This window comes from Artibeus jamaicensis, unplaced genomic scaffold (genome assembly GCF_021234435.1).
Source record: "Artibeus jamaicensis isolate MK-2021 breed Jamaican fruit bat unplaced genomic scaffold, CSHL_Jam_final contig_484, whole genome shotgun sequence".
Lineage (NCBI taxonomy): Eukaryota > Metazoa > Chordata > Mammalia > Chiroptera > Phyllostomidae > Artibeus > Artibeus jamaicensis.
The window spans coordinates 2,303,885-2,327,508 of NW_026521859.1; the positions used below are offsets into that span (position 1 = coordinate 2,303,885).

General features: G+C 44.2%; 1 protein-coding gene across 1 annotated transcript in view; it reads right to left on the reverse strand.

Annotated features, from left to right (window-relative positions):
- The window catches only part of LRRC1 (leucine rich repeat containing 1), a 143,680-nt gene extending 126,701 nt beyond the window's left edge, over positions 1–16,979 (reverse strand). Inside the window, exon 1 of the mRNA XM_053668353.1 lies at positions 16,532–16,979. Within this exon, the coding sequence (XP_053524328.1) occupies positions 16,532–16,690 (159 nt within the window). The 5' untranslated portion in view covers positions 16,691–16,979. The remainder of the gene's footprint in view (positions 1–16,531) is intronic.
- Between the last annotated feature and the right edge of the window lie 6,645 nt (positions 16,980–23,624).

A 23,624-nucleotide genomic window follows, 5' to 3' on the forward strand; every position in this document is an offset into this window, starting at 1 on the left:
AAATTCTGACAGTGAAACCCAGTCACTCAAACTGAACACTCAACTGTTAACCTTGACCCGTGAAACCACCAGACTCCATTTCCAATTCAATCACCAAAGCCTGCTCCTGGTTTGCCTCTCCATCTCCGCCAACCTTATTCCCTTCAAATCCATCCACAAGGTGCCACCAGGCTAAGCTCTCCAAATTCAAGCCTGACAAGATACTGCTGGACGTCAACTCTGTTGATGACACACTTCCATCTACAAAATAAAGGCCAAGCTCCTTAACCTGGCATTCACTGTGCCTGCCCCTTGACAACCTCTCGTTAAACCCCAGGCTTCCAACAGCACTTTGCTGTGTGGTGCCCCCTGCCCTCCACCTCCAGGAAGCTGTGCTGCCAGCTCCACAACCGAAGCCTCATCACATTTGCTCAGGTATGTGGTGCCATCACCAAACTCTGACACCTAAAGTCAGGGTGTGTCAGTCACTTTTGCCTCACCAGTGCCTAAAAGCACAGCAGGACTTCAATGTATGTTAGCTGCAGGAGGACCTCAAGACCAGAGTGGGTCTGCCAAATTGGCCTATGGCATGAAAAAGCACCAGCGTGTCAAGTCTGAGCCAACCAGCCAAGTCATTTCCCATCTGACTGACCTCAGTAAGGAGCTCAGCCTCAGTCAGTTTTCTCATCTGTAAAACAGGACTTCTAAAACCCCTCCCATATAAGGCTTACATGAGGACCAAACAAATTCTATCTAAGTGCCCCGTGGTCCAACTGGAATACCGCAGGCAGTCAGTAAAGCTGTTGATTTTTTTCAAAATAACACCTAAGAGTTCATTCCGCTCTTCCAAGGGGAGGGCAGGTTACCCAGTGTGTGGGCAGCCCAGGCCCAAGGCTTCGGAAACACTTCCTGTCTTTGGCCATTTTACTCCTCATTAACACCTCTACCCAGAGGCCAGAGGGAGAGCAGCCCGCCCTCTGTCAACATGACTAATGGTGTTGTCTTTCTGGGCTACCGCTGACCCTCTGCCAGCAGGACAGGCTGACTCAGACAGCAGAGCCCGCCCCTCCCTCTCAGGTGGACAGAAAACAAACGCAACATGCCTGGGGAGCCAGTTCTGAGCCCGCAGCCACACAGTTGGTCTGGGCAGGAGGCGCCAGGCTCAGAGGAAACTGGCCTGCAGCTGCACTGCTAGCACGGTCAGACCCTCAGAATGACGCATTATGCCAAGGCACAAGGAGAAACATTTGAGGGTGTATGCATCCAAACTACTGCACAAAAAATACACAAATTTTATAGAAGAATACAAAATATGAATTTGCAATGCAACATAAATTTTTAAACAATTTCCTGTGTATAAGGCCCCTGATTCCTTAATGCCTAGAACAGAGACACGTAAACCAAGCCCCTGATGACAGAATAACAGAAACGAACAGATGCGTGACTAAGTCAGACCCTCATAAACAGCATGAGCACTGTAAGCTGCAAGGGGCTGGAGGACACCGAGACTGGGCCTTGACTATAGATCTGAAAGGGCTTCACAGAGGCGGCACCATCGGCACTAGAGATAGAGCATTTCCAGCAGAACACACCACACGGACAAGGCCACAGAGCTCTGGAACACGTGAGACCACCAAGTCACAGAAACTTAACTATTAAAAAGTACGTCAAAATTTAACAGTTTTGAAAATAAGCATATGTAGTAATTTAATCTTTATGAAGTCCTATTTGCTTATGTTTTTCTTCTCTCATAAAAATTTCTCACACAGAGAACAAAATCTAAGAAAATGAGTATATGCACAAGCTTTTTTTTTCCAAAGACAACTTTGAAACAAATTATTCCTGCTACAGACTTTTCCTGAGCAGATGGTCTCTGAGGCTTTGGCAGAGGACAAAGGGCTCACCGGAGAGAGACACAACTCTGTGCCACTTGCTGACGGCAGAGAAGGGCGTCTGCGAGAAGCAGGCAGGCTCACACTGTACACCCCTCGTCCTTCTTCTTGCAGCAGACACTGCATCCCACACCTACTTCCAGCTCCCTCATTCCTATTCCATGCCCTTCTTCCCTACCTGCTCCCACCATAAAGGAGTAAAAAACTGGGGCTGGCCCTGGGACTCTGTCTGTGCTTTTCCTTAGAATGTCCCAGTGAGGAGCAGCAGGAGAGAGGCCCTGGAAGTCCCACAGAAGTCACACCAGTGCCCACAGCCAATCTGCTAAGCCAACCCTAAAACCACACTCTGCTGAACCCAGGCTTCCTGACCTGTGAGATCACTAAACACCTCTTTCATTTAAGGCAGTTTAGGTTGAGATGTGTGCTATTTGCAGTCAAGAGTATTCCACATACACACACTCCTGTTTCTCCAAGGTTGAACCCTGTGTCCATAAGGGGAAAACTACCAGTGAACTGAAATCACAGAAGTTACCTGACACTACTCTTCAACCAAATTTACTTGGAATCTACACCTAAACATTGAAATAAAACATTTTAGAACATACAAAATTTAAAAGACCACAAAAACTGCACACCACACTCAATAACCCTCTGCTATATTTATCTTACAAAATGTCTTTACAGACCTTTTCTTTTTAAACAGCAAATTATTAAAGGGAGGTGCAAATGGGTAAGACCGAAGAACAGGGGCTGGACTGACTCTTCACCTGGCCTCTGTGTATCTTCAGTGAACCACGAGTTACTGTGCCAGAGCTGAAGGGCATAACACTTTCCCCGGCCCTCCTCTTGCTATTTTAGAATGAAGTTATATTGAAAATTAGGTATGGTAATAACCATAACACAATACTAGGTAAGGTGAGTCTATTGTAAAATGCACATTTTCTATTAACTTAATCTTGTTAGCACTCATTTGGGAGGGTATTGGCGTATGTATAGTTCCAGAAAGTACATTAGCACGTCTTTATAATACTGACATTTACAGTCAGAACTAATAACTGCCTCAACAGCTAATTCTGTGATATCATGCTTTGACAACAGAGACAGTGTACTAGCGGAATAATTATGAGCAGGATTACAATGGGGGCACTGCTACGATAAAACCAGTGCTCATTATACTCGGTAAGACTTCCCTCCTTTTCCCAAATAGATGTGTTTCTAAGAGTGTACAAGGATACAGCTATAAGTTACGTTCTAAAGGTAAAAAATTCAGCACCAAAAAATGGGTGCCACTAATCTTCTTTGACAGATTATGCTTGAATGAGCACATTAATATTTATTTGGTGACCCAATTCTTAAAAAATAATATTTCAGCTCAGTAGTCTTTTTCTTAATGATGCAAAAACATCCCAGGAGTCTTGGGTGCCTCTCTATTCCCTGTCACAGACCAGACACGCTTCTGGCTCATCAGGTAGTTTTTGGTGCAGACAACATGGTCTCCCCAAGTGTGACATGTGGTTAGGAATAATGGCTCTTGAACCCAACCACACTGGTTTGACCCCCAGCTCTGCTACTTCCTAGTGTGTTACCTTAGCTAATTAACTTCTCTGTGTCCCAGCAGTGTCCTCAGTAGTAAAATAAAGTTTTTTATGTAAAACGAAGCTATAATTGTTGTGAGGTTTAAATGAGCTAACCATAAGAAGAACAGTGCAAGGCACACTGCTCAAACAGCATGTGCTGTCTTTGCTGTAATTCTCATCACCCAGGCTTCCTACCCTAAGCTCCGAGTCTCATAAAAACGCTCACCACGCCCCTACTCCAGTACTTACCAGTTCCTACACTGTCATATTCTCTTTCCCAGTCCCCTTAACCTGGTGGTAAATGGCTCTGCCATCCCCCAAGTTGATAAAATCGAAAACCTACAACCAATACATCATCAGGTCTTGTTGATGATGTGGACGTTACCGCCAAGATATATCTCATCACCCACGGCCACCATCCTAGTCCAAGTCACCAGCAGCTCTTCTCTGGAACCTTTCGATAAAAAGCCTCCTCTCCCGGTCTCCCCACTTCTTTCTCTTCCTCCCTGCAGACTAGTCTCTAGCCAGCAGGCACAGTGAACTTTCTAAAGCACAAATCAGATACCTTAGGAGCTTATGACCTGCCCCCTTACTTCAAATGACCAAAGGAACCAAAATCCAAACTCTTCACAGGGTCCCCAAGCCCTGCATATGTGAGCCCCACCAACATCTTCCCCTTGACTTCCTACTCCCTCCCTGTCGTAACAAATGTTCCAGCCACACTGGCCTTCTTCTGCCTGCATACTCGCCAAGTCCTCCCTCAGCGGCTCTTGGCGCCTCCACAGTCACACAGGAGCCCCGCCGCCATCAGAGGATGTCACCTTCTCAGACAGGCCCTCCCAGAGCTAAACCCACACCTCCCCGTGTCACTCTCTACTGCGTGTCCCTGTTTTGTTTTGGTTTTTACATATAGTTTTCATCACTACCTGAAATTCTTATTTGCTCATCTATTTACTGGCTGTCTCCCTTACCTAGAATGGAAGCTCCATAAGGACAAGGCAAGACATCTATCTACCTGGCTAAACGGAACTACCCCTGAATCACAGCCAGCACTCGTAAGTACTCGAGGTGAACGGGGGAGCGGGAGGGAGGGTCTACGAGGCGCCACAGAGATCTAGCCCCAGTCCCGTCCTGAATCCTGCTGCCTGGGACCCTGACACCAACATCTAGTCAGGAGGCCGACCACCCGGCAGAAAGCTGTAGCTTCTGACCCTAACACGCTCCTTCAGAAGCCGCCTCAGTCTGTCACTAACCCACTCCTGTCCTTAGTCACTGGTACCCAAGCTACGCTTCCCAAACTACAGTCTCTCAGATGCTTGACTAAACCTGGTGATAATTTCAAACAGTCACCTCTGATTTGCTTGAATTCATCTTAAAAAAGACAAGATGTAGTCAAGTTGCTCATTTTACCTCACTTCTGAAAGTGAGGAAACAGACAGAGGGGAAAGAATTCAGTGTTCAAAGGCTACTGGGGCTGGGGGTGGGGGGTGTGCGTTAACCAAAGAAAATCTGCTGATCTTTTCCCCTTAATTGGCTCTGGGAATCAACAACTGAGTATTTGGAACAGCTCCTCATTATCTAATCCTTGATTATAATGATTAAGCCCAGACTTATGGTTCTACTAAACCTCAGCGAGCAACCTCATAGAACACAAGCAGGAGGCAGAGACAGTCTCCTAAGGTTAGTGTTGTGGCATCAAGTTATAAAATTTCATAAAATTACCATCCAAATAAGTCAGAATTCAAAGGAACCTTGAACATCACTGACATCATCCCTTCATCACTCAGATATGGAAACTGTATCGGGAGATTATGTGATTTGCCCAAGGTCACAATGCTAGTGCGGACGGAACAGGGACGAGAACCCAGGGCTGACTTCACTCCAGCACGACGCCAGCCATGTGTGCAAGAAGTGCAGAAAGCCCAGCTTTCCCTGGAGGCGTCTTCGAGCTCTACTGATTGGTCTGGCTCAGCCCCATTTCTAAGTCCACTCCCCACCAGGGCTGGAAACGTCCCCAAGAACGCTGCTCACATATATATATTAAATGTCTGCTCTGCGCTAGCCACCCTGTGAGGCAGCAGGAATGCCAAGAAAAGGTGTGCAGCTTTAAGGAACTCACTTTGATGGGGGACGGAGATAATAACAAAGAGGTCAGAGTAATGACACAGATGTCCCCAAAGACCAGAGAGGAGGTAAGGAAAGACTTCCTGGGTCCCACGGGATAAAGAACAATGTGCCAGGCAAAGACGTAAAGAAAGAGAAACTGACAGTAGACAGAGGAAGAAAAATGAAGACTCAGAAGCAAGAAACGATGTGTCAGTAACCAAGGGCAGCTAACTGTTGCTGAAACACAAGGTTCAAGTTGGAAAGAGGGGAGAGAAGGTGGAAGGTGGGTAGAAGACCAAAATGTCGCCAGGTTTCACCTGGGGGGTGTGAGAAGCCAGTGCAGCAGGAAGTCATGCCACCACATTTGTCTTAGAAAGATCACTGCGACCCACTACTGAGAAGGGATTTGAAGGGGACAAGCATGAAGGAGTTTGAGCCTCTAACCATAAAATGTTCAAGAACAGTAACAACAATGATCAAACTTTATTGAGTACTCTCCATATAAAACACATTGTTCCCAGCCTTTTATACATATTAACTCATTTAATCTTCATATACCTCTATGAGGTAGAGACTATTATAGCCTTCTTCTTACAAATGAGCAAACTGAAGCACAGTGAGGCTGAGTTACTTGTCAAAGGAGTCAAAACTAAGAGGTTAATCTCCTAACCATTAAACAAACTTTCTCTTCAAGCAGAAAGTTCAGGCCTCAACCAATACTTCACTGGAAGGGACAGACGAAGGGGATGATCCCCACAGTCATCACAAGTTCATGTCCAAGCTTCCTGTCTCCCTATCCTGCACACTGTCCTGCCCCTCTGCTCCAGACACTGAACCAAGTCAACCCAAAGTAAGGGTCTCTACTCTGTAACACTGTATCACCTCACAGAAGTTCCCTGTCTGCCCTCCCCTGCCTAGCTCATGCTGCGGCACACACACACTTTATTGAGTACTCTCCATATAAAACACATTGTTACTCATGCCACCTGCACCTACCTTTAGTGAAAACCAGAGTCCTGCTTTCCTGACCCCGGCAAAGAGCAGACTCCAAGGGTCCACAGCAACTTTTAGTTTGCAGAGTCCTATGGCTCTAAGCTACATAAAGAATTTTATACCACTAAACTCCTCTCCCCAACTAAGGAGTGTAGACTGCTTGAGGGTAAGAATTAGATGTCAGACTTCCAAAGACTGGAACAGTTAACTGATTAACTGATGAAAGCCTATCTGAAGGCTTGAACAGGCTCATGAGAAAGAGTCACGGTCAAGGATAAAGGGAGCAGAGATGACAGAACCAGTCTCCAGGCCTACTGGTCCAGCCCCCAGAAAGATCACAGGACTTGGGGTCAGGAGTTGGAGATGTAACAGCCCATGTTTTCGGTTTGCCTTGACTCATCATTTTACCACTTTAGACTTCATTCCCTTAGCTCTTAGGTAGATTCTATAATCTCTAGGCCTCCATTCAACTGCTTTTTAAAAAACCTATGACAATCTACTAACATGTTAAAATTTGTAAAATGAATACCCTTTCATCCAACAATTATGCTTCTTCAAGTTTATTTCTCTTAAAGTACCATTTGCAGAGGTGTACAAAGTAATATGTATAAGAACATTTAATCCAGTATAGTTCATCACTGCAAAACATTAGAAACAACTTAAGTGCCCAGCAATGGGAGAACAGTTAAATAAATCAACGGAGATACAGTCAATACTACACCACCAGCATCAACACCGATACATACTCACATGGAAGTTGTGTAAGACAGTGTGAAGTAAAAAAAAAATAAAGTGGCAAAGCAATTTCTATAGTAGGACTCCTTTGTTAATTTTATATCTTTTAAATATTTTATTTATTAATTTTTAGAAAGAAGGAGAAGGAGCAAGAAAAATAGGGAAAGAAACATCAATGTGTGGTTTGCCTTTCACGCACCCCCAACTGGGGACCTGAACCACAACCCAGGCATGTGCCCTGAATCTAACCAGCTACTTTTGGTTCATAGACTGCCACTCAATCCACTGAGCCCCACCATCCAGGTCCTTTGTTAATTTTAACAATAATAAATATATGGTGCTATGTGAAGAGAAAAAAATCTAAAAGGATACATTCTAAAATTGTTCATGGGAATCAAGGAGAATGTCACTTTTAAAAAATTATTTGAATTCTTTTAAACCATCCAACACAGTAATACATAAAAACAAGGCCACACCATGGTCCAAAACCAGGCCACTTGTACTAACAGCACGAGCCTCAGGGGTCCCAGCATCTTCTCAATGAAATCAAGAACCTTCCAAATTGAGTACAGCCATCCGCGCCCTGGTCACGTCCTCAGAGGTTCAGAAACTACTTTCTGGCCTTCACAACTGTTCATCAGACTTGAGCTCCTAGTTTCCACTTCAAGTCAGCTGCCAGCCCCTCCTTACGACCTTTTCCCAAGAAGTGGGTGAGGACTGTGGAAAGAAAAGTGACTAGAGTGGTCAGGGTAGACAGTGTCTCTTCATCTGGCCACACTATCCAGTAATCAGCCTGGAGCATGCTGTAATTAGGTGTAACACCTCCTTCCACCCATCAAATGACAAATCCATTCCCTTCAGTTCTTGGAAGCAGAAATGTCAACTTTCTTCCAACTGAGTCAATTTCTCTTACATCTCTAAGTTACAGCCTAGATAAGGGAATTCTTCAAAATAATGAAAATAAAGATTCTTTTAAATATCCCATCTTCAAGGAGATCAAAGTATTTTACACTACACACATGCCATTAGATTTCTAAAATACCACATGCAATAGTAAATTACCATTCCTGTCCACAAAATAATACCCATGAAAAAGTAAATGGACATCCAGAAGTCTCTTCTATGCATTTACTAAGATCTGGCCCATGATCTCATCATCCCTCATAACTATCATATGAAGTAAAGGACAAACACTTCTAACCCGGAGTTCCCAGTAGAGTCCTCAAATAAGGAAACTTTCCCTGAGCAGAGAGAGAAGACTGCAGTGCACATTAGATTCTTACCCAAAAGAGCCCGACGCCTCTGTTCCATGGCATGGAAAGATCATGGTTGGGATTTCTGTCATCATGGCTGAGAAATGTTCACACTGCTATTTCTGACCCTCCTGCATAAATATCAGCTATGCTTTACCCTCAAAATTTCAAGTCCGTGGTAAAGGGTCCTCCTTAAGGAAATCCCAAGTGCCTCTTTATCACAGTACAGAAGCTGCAAATTCTGGCAGCACTGGAAGGTTATGAGGAGGGGCTGAGATAGCCCATTCCCGCTAGAAGCCACTGGGGAGAAGGGCGGGAGCTGTGGAAGCAGGCTCACTTTGCTAGTTTACCAGCATGACTCAACTGCGTCAACTCTAGAAAAGCTTTACCGTTTTACTTTTTCTCAAAGAATTGAGGTTCTGATTTAAAAAGACATGCCAGCAATGAGCTGATTTCCAAGTTATTCTAAATAACAAAAATGGTCCAAGCATTAGTCTTTTAAAGCATCAGCTGAGGATGGTAAAACTAAAGTTCATGATACAGCACACACAGTATCACGTTACTCAGAAAAACAGAATCCATAAGGTTACCAGTGTTACTGTGAGTACATTTTTATAAACTTGATGACCACATCTATCTGAAACCGAAAATAAACAACTTTTCCCACCCATAGCACACCTGGCTATCCATCTGCCACCCCAGTCAATCCTACCTAAAAACCTGCATGCAGGCTTGGCATCGTCCCAATATGCCAAGGTTGCGGGTTCAATCCCCAGTCAGGGCACAAGCTAGAAGCAACCAATGAATGCATAAATAAGTGGAATGACATGCCCAGGCTGGAATGCCTCAACTGATTGAGCACCGACCTGTGAACCAAAGGGTCCTTGGTTTGACTCCCAGTCAGAGCACATGCCTGGGTTGCAGGCCAGGTTCCCAGTAGGGCACGCACAAGAGGCAACCACACATTGACGTTTCTCTCCCTCTTTCTCCCTCCCTTCCTCTCTGTCCAAAAATAAATAATAAATAAAATCTTAAAAAAAAATAAGTGGAATAACAAATCAATACCCCTCTCTCTTTAAAAATCAATTTTTAAAAAAAGAAAAAAACTTGCCATGCCTTAGGGAGCAATTCACAAACTGAATGCAGACATACCCCATAATCAAGGAAAACACATCCATAAAAATAAGATAAATGCTTTACACATAGTGTCTCCCAAGGATTGATGAAGTGCCTCCAGTGGTTAGCACAACATGGAACATGGCACAGTAGAAAGAGCACTGACCAAAAACTCCCCACGTGAACACCCTGGAGGAAGCCATCCCCCCGCCATCCAGCAGGCCACCCTTTCCTCCGGCCTAGACCACTGCAGCAGGCTCCTGACAGGTCTCCCTGACACCGTACTTCACTGTGACCCAGACTTCCATCTCTAAAACAGACATCTAACTGTACTGCACCTCTGCTCACACACCATCCACGGGCCACCTCTGCCTATAAGCCATCTCCTTAGCAAGATTCCCATCACTCACATACCCTCATCTTAGCCGCCTGGAAAGAACTGGTTTTAGCAACAGCGACATGCTTTTTCCCCTACTTTCAGTTTAGTGTGGATGTCACCACCTCTAAAGCTTTCCCTCGGCTCTGCAGAGAATGGGAGACACCTCGATGTTGTCACTGGGGTCTGCGGAGGCTCCCTCCTGCGCATGTCACACTGTCACACCTCCTTTCTCTCAGGTGGGCTCTCAGGTCATGACTGCACAGGGAGCTGGAATCAAATGCTCACTCCAGAACGGACCTAGACCAAGTTTGTTTCTTTCTTTCTTTCCTTTTTATTTTTTTTAAATCTTTAATTGTAGTTTACACCCAATATTATTTTGTATTAGTTTCAAGTACACGGCATGGTGGTGAGATAATCATATATTTACAAAGCATTCCCCCTCATACTTCCCGTACCTGACTGGCATTTTACATAGTTATTAAAGTATTAGTGACTATACTTCCTATGCTGTACTTGACCAAGTTTCTTAAACAAGCCTCTTGAACAACTTTCTTAAATAAGTCTCAGTTTCTGCATTTGCAAAACTGAAAATATAATGGCTCAAGTGAATTGTTATTCAGTTTAAGGGAATAACAATTTATGTAGAGCACTTAATACAATGTTTGGAGTTCAGTAAAACTGTAGTAAGTGATGGCTATTACAATTATTATTAATATGTAGCAGATGCTCATTAAATGTTTCTTAATCAAAGAGACTCTAAGTTTACAACTTCTCTAGGTCTGTTCCTCACTTGTAAAGTGTAGGGGAAAGGAGAAGGAAGGGGGCAGGTATGTAGGGAAAGAAGAGTCATAAAAGAACCAGAAAACAATTAAGTGCTAAACTGTGTAATACCAACAGTGTATCTGTGAAGTGAGCACTCCTTCCCCAACTTGAGAAATGTGTGATCACCACTATAAAGGGAAAGCCCTCTCTTGGACTCTCTTCCTCCTAAGCTGTCTTAAATTATTCTTATTACAATGTAATTTAAGTATGTCCAAACATCAAACTAGGTAGGTCCTCCCTATGCTTAACTCTTATAAAACTATAACATGAAGCAATTTAAAAATCTGGTAAAAACCAATAAAAGATAACTCAACATTTATTTAACATGACAGATGGTGGTGATGCAATCTTGCAGACACGGCACAGCAGGACTGCTCACGATGTATTAAATACAATACCGCCTCAGAGCAGGGTCCCTGAAGTTCTGCAGGGCTACTCCACCGTGGGCTCTGGGACCCCTTCGGCTAGTCATCACTCCGTGAGACCTCTGTTCACTCACCCTCCAGCCATCATCCGACCCGAACCTGTGACTTCTGCTCTAAGTCCACATCCATTCTCTTCCTCTAGGTTACAAAGGAATGCTAAGTCAAACATGAACACCAAAATCTTACAATACTACTCATCTGTAAAGTTATCTAGATGTCACTGAATCTATTTTTTAAATTATTTTTAAAAGATTAAAAAATTTAATTCTGGTTTTACAAAATGAATTACAAGCTCCCAGGGGAAAAAAAAAAGTCTTCAAGCTCCAGTTTAAGAAGAAGAAATGTTTTGTTTTGTTTTAAAGATTTTATTTATTTACTTTATTTATTTATTTATTTATTTATTTATTTTATTTACTTTTAGAGAGGGGGGAAAGAAAGGAGAAAGAAAGGGAGAGAAACATCATTTTGTGTCTGCCCCCTGTGCACTCTCCACTGGGGACCCAGCTGGCAACCCAGGCACGTGCCCTGACTGGGAATCAAACCAGTGACCCTATGGTTCGCAGGCTGGCACTCAGTCCACTGAGCTACACCAGCCAGGGCTAGAAGAAATGTTTTATAATAAAGTGTCTTGCCATAAAATCCAGAAAGACCTTAGACATCTCAGACCTAACTGTGAGTGCATGCATGATCTCTTTAATCCCCAGAAGAGTGCTATAAAGCGGGCACTACTAGCGCATGGGAGGAAACCAAGGCTTAAAGAAAGCACCCTAGTGTTGGAGCTGCTATGAACGGATTCTAGCGCCCTCCCTCTTTGCTCCTTCACAACAAGCCCTAAAAGCCTCGGCAGAACAGGACCAGCAATGAACAGCAGGAATCCAGGGGAAACCAGCCAGGTAGGATGGAGAGACTGAGAGAGGACAGATAGCATTTTGAAGAAAAAAATGACAGGACTCAGTGACAAGATGAACAGGGAGAAGGAAAGTCCATGAACCTGTGAGTTCATGGCTGCCCCATCCTTCAGGAATGAAAGTGGTAGGAAAAGAAGCAGGTTAGGAGACAAGGCATGGTGGGTTTAAGACAAAAGGGAATTATTCCAAGTGGGGTAAATGTCCTCTTAATAATTTCACAGCTGGGGATGTTGAAGTCACATTCATAAATATTATTTTAAAAATATAAGGAAGTCAAAAGTGTTGAACACAGAAGAGTAAGACTAGCGAGAGAAGAACACCGAACTGACTGCCTGGCTGACTCCGTGCTGTTACTAACTTCAACAGACTGGTGTGCAGTAGAAGTCAGACTGCAGGAAGGGGAGTGAGAATAGCTGAGAAACAAGGGCAGTCTTCCCATGATGCCATGGAAGGACTCACTTCAGTGACAGGCATGTGAGTACCAGCTATATGCATCCTAGGTTGGCCCATGAACAAAATATCCCTGCCCTCATGGAGCTCGTGTTCTAGCTGGGGAGACAAGAAAAAGTAAACAAGTATAAAGTCTGCAGTTAGGTTTCAGTGGGTGCTTTGAGGGCTAGAAAAAAAATAAGGCGAGCATGAGAAAGGATAAGGGGAAGGTGCGGGTGTTTGAAATATTGTCATCTGGCAATCATGGAAAGTACTTTGACTTCTAAGAGGAAGAGGTGAAACCAGTTTTTATGCTATAAAGGTTGAAAGCATTCATTCAAAATATCTGCTGCTTATTACACTAGGCACACTTATCTGAAGGTGTTTGAGAATCGGTGCGCACTGAGGGGAAACCTGCTGACATTGAATACACAGGAGTACAGAAGGGAAAGGAAGGATCTTGTAGAGAAAGACCAAACAACTTCACCACTAGATGATTTTTACGTCTGAAGTCATTTCCAACTTGAGTATTTTCTGAGCATATCAGAAAAGCATAGATGCTGGAGTGGTGATATACTTAAGGAAAGAGAAATCAGCAGAGGAGGAAGATTTGTGTTAGACTCAGCAACATTCATTCAACAGACAAACAGTGGTTGATTAGGCAGGACCTGTAGGTCCTAGCACCTATAGGACGCTAGACTCTGTGCTCTCGAGGGTGGGCAAAAACACGGGGGCAACTCAAGGAGGTTCAAGTCTGACCATCTCTGTGTTACTACACACCCAAAGGGATGGAGCCGGGGAAGGTAAAGAGAAGCAGGTGCACGGGGAAGGGATGGTGACACTATCATCCAACCAGGCCAGGCTAAAGATGAGTGTTCTAAACCTTCCCTACAGAACAGCAGTACTGAGAAGCTATCTCGAGGTGGAACCACTGCGGAGGATGGTTGGTGCAGGTTCAAGAAAAGGTTAGAAGATTAGGTGAGTAACCATCAAGTTTGATAACTGTGGTACCTGCTCCACCCTGCAGTTACCACATCTGTACTAAAACCGTCTGTCTGCCCGCAAAGTAGTGAACAACTCATAGGAAACATACCTTCTTTAATCTCTAGCAGACAATGAAGGGTCAATCAATGTTTGATTGAGGCCCAGCTTTAATGGCAACTAAAACAGTCTGATTGGTTTGAGACCTGATTCCCGCTAGGCTGGACAAAGCTGTAATAGTTGGTGGACACGTGCACAGGAGGACAAACAGCCTATATCTGTACCTGGCCAGCTGGATAGACCTGAAAAAGTCACTTCAATTAAATCTCAATTTGTAAAATGAGGGGGTTGGAGCAAATCAGAGGTTGCAGACTTTTCAGTGGAGAAGAGATGCTTTTCATGAAGCTGAGGCTTGGAAGGGGTATGTATCTTTGCTACAGAGGTAGGGTGATTGGATTCCCCTTTTGGCTGTGCTTCCAAACATATTACAGAGAGAACATGCTGCCAGTATGGCCACAAGAACTTAGAGATTTTTCAGCGAGAGGCCCACTGGTGATGTGGCAGGTAAGGAGACAGAGGTTGGTGGAGGGGGCAGGCACAGCAATGAGCAGTGCTGAGTCATAAAGATATCAGAGGTGAAAGATCGGATGGCCCAAAGAAAGACTTGAACTGTGAACGAAACCCCGCAGGCTGGGGTTGCGGGGTGGGGGACGGGTGGAAGGGGCAGAAGGTTGGGGGGAGACCAAGGAAAAAAGAAAAAGAACTCATGGACTCTGACAATGGTGTAGTGATTTCAAGTGGGGGCTGGAGGTGGATGAGGGTATAGGGGAGATACATGGTAACAGAAAAAATTAAAATCAACTATTAAAAATAAAAATAATTTTTAAAAATTTTTCTAAAAAATCATCTGTGTTTTCAAGGTGGTTGCTCGTGTCTGGCTTACATACTCCCAGGCATACAATAAGTCAAGGAGAAGGAGATTTTTGTACCATCCAAAAACTATAAAACTAATTTAAGAGCTGTAAGAGAGATAACCACCCATAAGACCTTGAAAAATGTGTTCATTTACTGTATTCACAGCGTGCAGTCCCACTATATTTTGAGCTTCTCAGAAGTTTCCATTTAGGATCAGGAGAAATCACTGACATTTCCAAAACCCATAATTCCCATACCAAGTGAAATCCCCAGCATTACAGGAAAACCCACAACCTTTGCAGAAGGGAGTGAAAAACCAATCTAGTCCAAGAATATTTTCTAGTTTTTCAAAACAAACAAACAAACAAACAAACAAAAACACCACAAAGAGCACTGAAACATTTCTAGTTGAAGAGCTTTTTACTCAATCTTTAATAACTTCATTCTGAAGCCCTTAAAAAATATTAAGTTACATATTATATTGAATATTTCTAGCAATTCACACCAAAAATTTATTACAATTTAAGGCAGTTAAGTGAGCTTATGACTTTTAAGCTCAACTTAAGAAAGCTAAAGGCCAGACAAACCGATGAGTTTAAAAGTGCCTGCAAAATAATAAAAGCTTGAGAGAACTGGATGGCTTTTCTGCTTCTAAGCTAAATAAAGCCTGGGGGGCTTTGCAGAGATCCTAGTGAGGATAATCCCTATGATTACACAGAGCAAAGCATCCAATCAATTCCACACGAACCAAGGAAAATTAATCCAAGAAGAATAACAACACTTGAAATATTGAGAAAAGCACACAGTTCTTTTTAAAACTTAACTCTGTCAGCTCTGGAGACCAGATCAGGTCATTCTAACAAGTCAGAACATTTGAATATTGAGTGTTTCTGTGACGTATTGGCTTTCTGTTAACTAAAGGACGAAGCAAGTTATCTGCGTTCCAACGCTGAGGGCTTCAAGTCCTCTCCAGACTCCCAGAGGCCTCCCTACTTCCTGCACACCTTTGGATTAATGCACACTGACTTCCTGTACATCCCTGGATTTGGGATACCTTCCTCCTTAAGGGTTACTCAAGTTAAATTCCCGAGGCAAGCTCGAAGGTTAAAGGTTTACAGTCCCTGACTCACAATTAAAGCACAGCTTGTGTTGCTCGACAAGTTCGGCCGCAGCAAACTGGGTAATTTACATAAAACACACCACTGCTAGGGCGCAAGTCCGCGGGCTGAGTGGGGCCGCTGCCCGAGAGGGGTCTGCTAAGCGGGCCCGCGGGGCAGAGCCTCTGCTGGCGCTCACCGCGACTGCTTCCACACAAGTCCGTGGGGCGGCGGGTACCTGGGCACCTGCCCCAGCTCTCCAGGTGCAGCTCTCCTCCTGCCCCCGACCCCCACCTCCTCAAACGCCCGACTGCTCCTGGGGCTAAGGTAGGGCGGCCAAACTACAGCTCTCCCAGGCACCATACACCGCGATGAGGCCCGGAGCACATTCCTCGCAAGATGCACAGATAGAGCGGGTCACTTGCGCTAGCCCACTATCTCCAGGTCCTGGAGGACCTGTGCTGGCCAAAGAGGAGGCACTCCCGGGCCAGCGGTTGGGGAGCGGGGAGCGACGAGCGGCGTTCCTGTCCTTCCAGCAGGAAATAGCCCGAGCCACCTGGCTCCTTACCTGCCCGGGCAAAAGTGCCAGGTGTTAGTACCTAGGCGTAAACCTAAACTACTTATCTGCTCAGAATACTTCCCCAAATCGCGCGGGTTCTGATGACTAATAAAAAAAACATCAAGTTGATTTGTATAAAAGGGAAAAAAAAAACTTTTACAGAGCGAGGGGTGGGAGGAAATAAAAGGAAGAAGCAGGTGGATGCAGGTAGAGGTGGTTCCAGTGGGACCCACCGGCCTGATCTAGAGGTGAAAAGAGGACAAGTGGAGAGCGGAGGGGACAAGTGGAGAGCGAAGAGAGAGGAGGGCTGGTCGGGCTCGGCTGCGCTCCCTCAAGGCGGCACTCAGGTGAGGCCGGGCACTCACCTCGGGCAGCTCTCTGAGCTGGTTGGCGTCCAACAACAGCTCCTCCAGGCTGCGGGCGTAGCGGTAGATTTCCTCAGGGACGTAGACCAGCGAGCAGTGGCGCTTGTCGATGGTCTCCACATGACGGTTGCACCGCCACAGGGGGATGCAGTGGAACATCGCCGCCTCCGCCGCCGGGTTCCGAGCCGCGGAGACCCGGGCTCTGAGCCCGCTCCGCCCGGCGGCTCCGCTCCGCCCGCTGCCCACACCGCGCTGGTCGGCTCCTGTGCTCTCTCGCTCCTCGCGCAGACTTTCGCGGCCTGAAACGCTCCCAGGAACCTCGGGCGGGAGCCACAGCCTCGTCCCAGCGCCCCGGCCCGCCAGCCGGTGCGTCCCCTCCCACCCTCCAGTCTCCGCGCCGCGGCTGCTACTGCCGCGCCGAGCTTCCTACTCCCTGGCTCCGCGCGACTGAGCCTGCGCGCAAGTGGCCGCGCGCTGAGGGCGTTACCCCGCCCGAGGATGCTCCGTTCCGGGTTTTCCTGGCGACCTGGACCTGGAGAGGGTCTTGGAGCCCTGCGGCCCCAGGGCCCCCTGTCCTCCCACTTAGACTAGGACTTGAAGAGTCTCTGTCCCTCTGAGGAAGTCACACTGCGAAGGAGACTAGTGCAAAGATGAGGCGGGGGGGGTTGCAGTCTAAAAAGAGTAGAACTTTGATTTTTAGTTTTACTTAACCATCTCTTCTCTTCTCGCGAGCTCCCCTTCCCCAAAACAACTTTCCCTTCCGGGGTCAGGCTGGACCGCCCGGAGGTGTGCTTTGTGTGCTGTGGGCGCCCGGAGCTGTGGGATTCGGCGTGGTGGTGAGACGCCCCCGCCGCCCCGGCCACTGCTTTCTTGGACACTTGTGTGCTCGCTGTTGACAGAAGCCCCAGAGTGTGAGTCTCGCACGGCGCTCCGGCCCTTGCCGTGCCCTCTGGTCCGCGGGCACCGCCTGCAGGCTGTGTAACCTGGGAGCACATCTTCAGTGATCATTGTTTATATACTTAGTAAAAGGAAACCCCCATGCGGTCAAAAGCATTGAAGTGAGAGAGCTTGAGAGTCTCATAGGTGAGGATGTACCCCAGCAGTAGTTCAGACGTAAAAATGAGCTCGCAAAGGTGAGTTTCTGAGCCTGCTTTGCCTGGCCAGATGTTTGGCTCCCGACGGTGTAGTCTGGGCTGGTGTGGAGGTACAAGCCGTGGTAGGTGGTGCAGATCACGCGGGGACTGCCTGGTGAATATGTCCATCCATCTCCTGTTGTCTGCACCGACACCCAGTCCCTTGCAAAGGGTATTTTGCAGTCCAGGGAGGACTCTAGAGGGAATGGATAATAACGACCATTCTTCGACCCGGGTTCGTACTCAAGGACAAGGGCCAGAACCCTAAATTACCCCTCTGCCCCTGTAACTCTTTGTATCACACTCACAATCTCTCAATAACAAAACTGGTTCTTTCAAAAGGGGTTGCCCACCAGATCAAAGCCAATCACATTGATGGATTTGTGACTCCTCTGGCTGCCCCCTAGTCCTCAGACTTTCCCCTTCCAGTGCACTCAGATACCAAGTTTCACCTGTCAACTTTGCCACCCTCATTTCCGCCTCCAGCTGCCAAAGATAAAATCTACAGCCACCAAGCTGCACTTCTGCAGGAGACTGAAAGTTGAGCATGCTCAGTGGCCAAAGTAAATTTTGGTCTGAAACACATTTTCTTTTTTTGCTTTATGTTTGTTTCTTTGTTTGTTTTGGTAAGACATGTGGCTTCACAGACTCCTTAGTTCCAACTTTGCACAGGACAGTTCCCACCACCACCGCTCCCCTGTGAGTGGGAGGAGGACTCTTCATTTCAACTCCACTAAAGGTATTTCTACCCAAGCATTATCCCCTTAACTCTTTAAACCCAAGCAATCTCTAAACTCCATTACCCCACCCCCTTCACACTCTCCTTTGCTTGTCCTTGTGTGATTCCTACATTCTCAGGAAAGGTTATCTGGACTTTAAATCTTAGCCACTCTTTTTTCATTCTTGCATTCCAGAAACTCACTTTGTGCCACCTTTAGCAGAAAGCCATGGCTCCTGAGAGTCTGAGTCTGCCATTGTAGTAAGCAAGCCACTGTCTTTGCAAGTTTTTCAAGTGCAAAAGCAAGGAAGGGAAGGGAAAGGGAAAGGGAGCCTCCCTCGTCTCAATCTTCTATTGACTTCCAGAGATTATCACACTAGACTAAATGTGTTTGGTGATTAAAACACACCAAATGTGTTTTAAAGATGTGGCTGGTCTTTTTTAAAATTAAAATTTCATTAAGCATTCTCTGTGCGCCTCTCCATGGCGCTCACACTTCCTTGTGCTGTGTTATCACCTTAACCGCAAGGAGACTGTGACCTCTTGGAAATCAGGAACAGCCTCACTTGCTTTGTAGATCCCTGCAACTACCACAGTGCCAGATGCACAGTATGTGATCAGCAAACCTATGCTTACTCGATGGAAAGTCAGTGGCAGCATTCTTGACTTCCTTTGTTTCCAAGGTTCTGCCAAGACTTTGAAACATTAGTCTGGTAAGAGAGGGGTCAAAATGAAAACACCTTGTCAACTGAAGAATAGGGAATCAGTTTTTTTATCCTTCTGAAGAATAAGTTTTGTGTATTGATATAATTTCTAGTTTCTTCCCCACATACAAATGAGTTTTTTACAGAATGTAAACAAACTTTAAAAGATCATCTAAATCAACTTCTTTTTGGGTAGTGCAATTCAGTCATGTTCAGTGTGAACCATTTTTCACAGCCTTTGGGGCTACAGAGGACTAGCTTTGAAATTCGGCTCTGTAGAATTGGACACATTGCTTAACTTTTATAAGCCTAAATTTTGTCAATCTCAAATGAGGACAATGGTCCATGGGTTGTTATCAGAATTAGAGGAGATGATGTAAGTAAAATGCTTAGCAGAGTATCAGGCACACACTGATTGTTTCAGTCAACAAATATTCAGTATTCACTGTGTAAGCAAGCCTTCTGGGTGGCCCCCAACCATTCCCATCTCCGGATTGGTCTGTGTACTCAACTTCTATCTTTCTGTGCCTCAGATTACTCACTTTTGGGAAACCAGCTCTGTGTTGAGAAGCCCAGTAGAGAGGTTCACATGACAAGAAATTGAGGACTGCTGATAACAGCCAGCAAGGGACTGAGACATCTTACCAATAGCTATGTGAGTGAATAATTTTGGAAGTCAATCCTTCAGCCCCAGTCAAGCCTTCAAATGACTGTAGCACCAACCAATAGCTTAACTGCAACCTCATAAGAGATGCTGACCCAGCACTACTCAACGGAGCTGCTCCTGGATTCCTAGCCCTCAGAACTTGTGCAAAACAATGTTTGTCATTTAAGCTGCTAAGATATGGGGCAATTTATTACATGGCAACAGATAACTAAACAATGTACATGCTGTGTACAATGCATTGTGTTGGATATGATGAACCAGATAGGTCTTGCCCTTATGAAGCTTATACTTGGAGGTTAGGAGAATGATAAATGCTAAATTAATGTCCTATCATTAAGTTTGTTAAGCATGATTGTTGTCATTAACTTTTTTTAATTGAAAGTCCAACGTGATAGCTAGTAAGATAGGGACAGAATGGGGATTCAGAGATTTTAGCATGTGAATTTCAAAGTGAGACGCTACCACCTACCTATCCATTAGAATGGTTAAAAAAAAGATTGACAGTCTCAAGTGTTACTGAGGATATGGAGCAACCGCAGCTCATGCATTTCATTGCTAGTGGGAGTGTAAAATGGTAAAACCACTTTCAGAAAATAATTTGGAAGTTTCTTATAAGCATACCTACTCTAATGATCTAGTCATTCTACTCCTAGATATTTATACACAAAATAATGAAAACGTATGTTTATACAAAGACTTGTCTACAAATTTTAATACCAATTTTGTGAATAATAGCCAAAAAGTAGAAACAACCCAAATAGTTATCAAAAGATGAATGAGTAAACAAAGTATACTGTATCAGCACAACAGAATAACAACAATAAAAAAGAACAAACTATTAATATATGCAACAACTAGGAAGAATCTCAAAAACATGCTGAGTAAAAGAAGACACACATGAGTACATACATACCATGTGATTTATATATATATATACATGTACATGTGTATATGTGTGTGTGTATGGAGAGAGAGAGAGAGAGAGCATGAGAACTCATACAAATCAACACCAAAACAAATTTAATTAAAAAATGAGGAAAGGACCTGAATAGACACTTCTCTAAAGAGGACATAAAGATGGCCAACGGACATATGGAAAGATGCTCACCATCACTAATCATCAGCGAAAAGCAAATTAAAACCACAATGAAAAATCATCTCACACCTGTCAGAATATCTGTCATCAATAAATCCACAAACAAGTGCTGGCGATGACATGGAGGAAAGGGAACCCTCGTGCACTGCTAATGAAAATGCTGATTAGTGCAACCACTGTGGAAAACAGTACAAAGGGCCCTCAATATAAACAACAAAATAGCAATAGACATATAGGTACAGAGAACCGACTGACAGATGCCATAGGAGAAGGGGGTTGGGAAGCCAGATAAAAAGTTGAAAGGATAAAGAATTACTAATTGGTAGTTACAAAATAGTCATGGGAATGTATAGTAAAGCATAAGGAATATAGTCAACTACACTGTGATAACTACATATGGGGTCAGGTGGGTACTTGAAATATCAGGGGAACACTTTGTGAAGTATATGATTGTCTAACCTCTCTGACGTACACTGGAAACTAATATAAAATACTCTTGAAAGTAAACCGGAATTCAAAAATAAAATAAAAACCACTAAGAACATCCCATATACAGTGCATAAATATATAAAGGCATCAATTAAAACTTAATGTGTACTTAAAAGTAATTTAGGCCTCATACAGATATGAGAGTTAACTTCAAGAATGCAAGACATTCCAAAATCTACAAAATTTTTGTATTTAAAATGTTAATATGGTGCAATTATTTTATTACATTAGAGACATGTGCTAATATTTTGGTGGAGAACAAAGCTATCTACAGACAATTCAGAGAAGTAGAGCATTTAGCATACATAAATACAAATAAATAATAACCATGAAAGAATAAATTTCCATAAACAAAAAGAAAATAAGAACATAGCACCAGGAGCCCTGGCCAGTGTTGGTCAGTCGGGTGGAGCATCACCCCACACACCAAAAGGTTGGGGGTTCGCTTCCTGCTCAGGGCGCACACATCCCCGCTGCAGGATACACGCCAGCACCGGCGCTTATGGGAGGCGGGCTGGGGCAACCAATCAACAATTCTCACATTAATGTTTCTCTTCTCTCTTTCTGTCTCTCTCTACCTTTCCCTCCCTCTAAAAATCAATGAACAGGTCCTCAGGCGAGAATAAAATAAACTTTTAAAAAGTAGAACCAAGAGAACACTGAAATAGAGGCCTTAGCTCCACACGCCATTACATTGGGGATTACATTTCATCATACCAATTTGGGGGGAGGGGTCGCAAATATTTAGTTTATAGCATCCTATTTTCCCTGTGATAGATGGCAGCTGAAATTTGTGTTCAGTTATTTCATTCTGAACTGAACGGCATGGAAGCTGAACTACACCTGCATAATTAAGGAGTCAGCCAGAGATACGCAGCAGGTAGAGTTTACGTGCAGAAACTGCAGTTTCCGCACGCTCAATGCAACCTGAGGTTTCCCTTCTCTCTTTCTGGACACCGTGGTCACCCCGACTCTGACCTATAGATCCTCAAGTCAGTCAGACTGCTCTGAACATTAACTGTTTTTATTTATACATTAAATTGTATCTGTTTTATGTAGTGGAGAATAGTGGCTTTGCATATCCAAATCATAAAAACAGAAAACTCGCCCACTGGTATTTCCTACTTCCAAGCACAGACCCCCTTCAGATTCTGCTTCCTTTCAGCGGTCACTTTCCAGTGCCTTCAGATAGACCCTAAATTTTTTTTCCAGCATTATAATTGTTACCTGTGGGAAGATTTGTCTGATAGTAACCACTCAGTCATTACTGAAAGAAAAAAAACACTTTCCTACTTTTTATTAGAATCATGGATTTACTCAGTTTCACAGATTGTAACAGTATGTGAGCAATCCAAAGTTTCATTTCACAAAGATTTTAATCTATTCATTCAGAGGACTTATAAATGAGCAATTTGAGTTTCATATGCTTTTCCGTTTTTTCTCAGTCACTTAATAAATGTGTGAATGGTGAGTCAAATGTGAACATTTTGCCTTGGTGGGACAGAGCCCAACCTATCTCTCAGATGGGGGCCCGGTAAAGAACTCATACTTTCACATAGAATGTTTGCATCTGCCACCACAAGAGATGCATGCTATCTTGGGTGAATCATATTAACTGCAAAATTCGTTTTCTTTATTTTTACAAAAGAGATGAAAAAAGTGTCACCCTTGAAAAGCTGTTGAAAATATTGGGGATTAGTGTCGTGGAAAGATCTTTCTGTACTGCAGAAAACTACACATTAGACATTAGTTATTGTCAGTACTTCTTTCCTAGTCACCAGCCAATAGAAAGCCTGCCGTGTGTGTGCTCTGTTTGGGTAAACAACATATAAATAATTAGATTCATCGACACGAGTATTTGGACATGAAAGAGATTACACCAGAGGGGCCCAATCAAAACCAGCACCTGCCACTGAATCCGCCGCTTTCCAGGCTTCAGTCTCTGTTTTCAGAGACAGAAACAGAATCTCACGGGGTGGAGCCCAGAGGAGGCCCCCCCCCAGCAGCCCTTCTCAGGCTGTGGATTTACATTTACATAATGACTTGTTTGAAAGATCCATTAACATATATCATCTCAATTGGTCAAAATGTATTTTTCAGTCATTTAAGTAAACGCAGATACTTTGTTTATTTTCTATCTTTATCCACAAAAAATTTAAGATCATATTGACCAGCTTATTTAATAATTTTGGTTCCTGTAATATAAATTAAATCAATATGGACACTTAGTCTTCAGACCAATACCTACTTCAGAAAAATAAGAGAAAAGATGTTAATAAGCAGAAC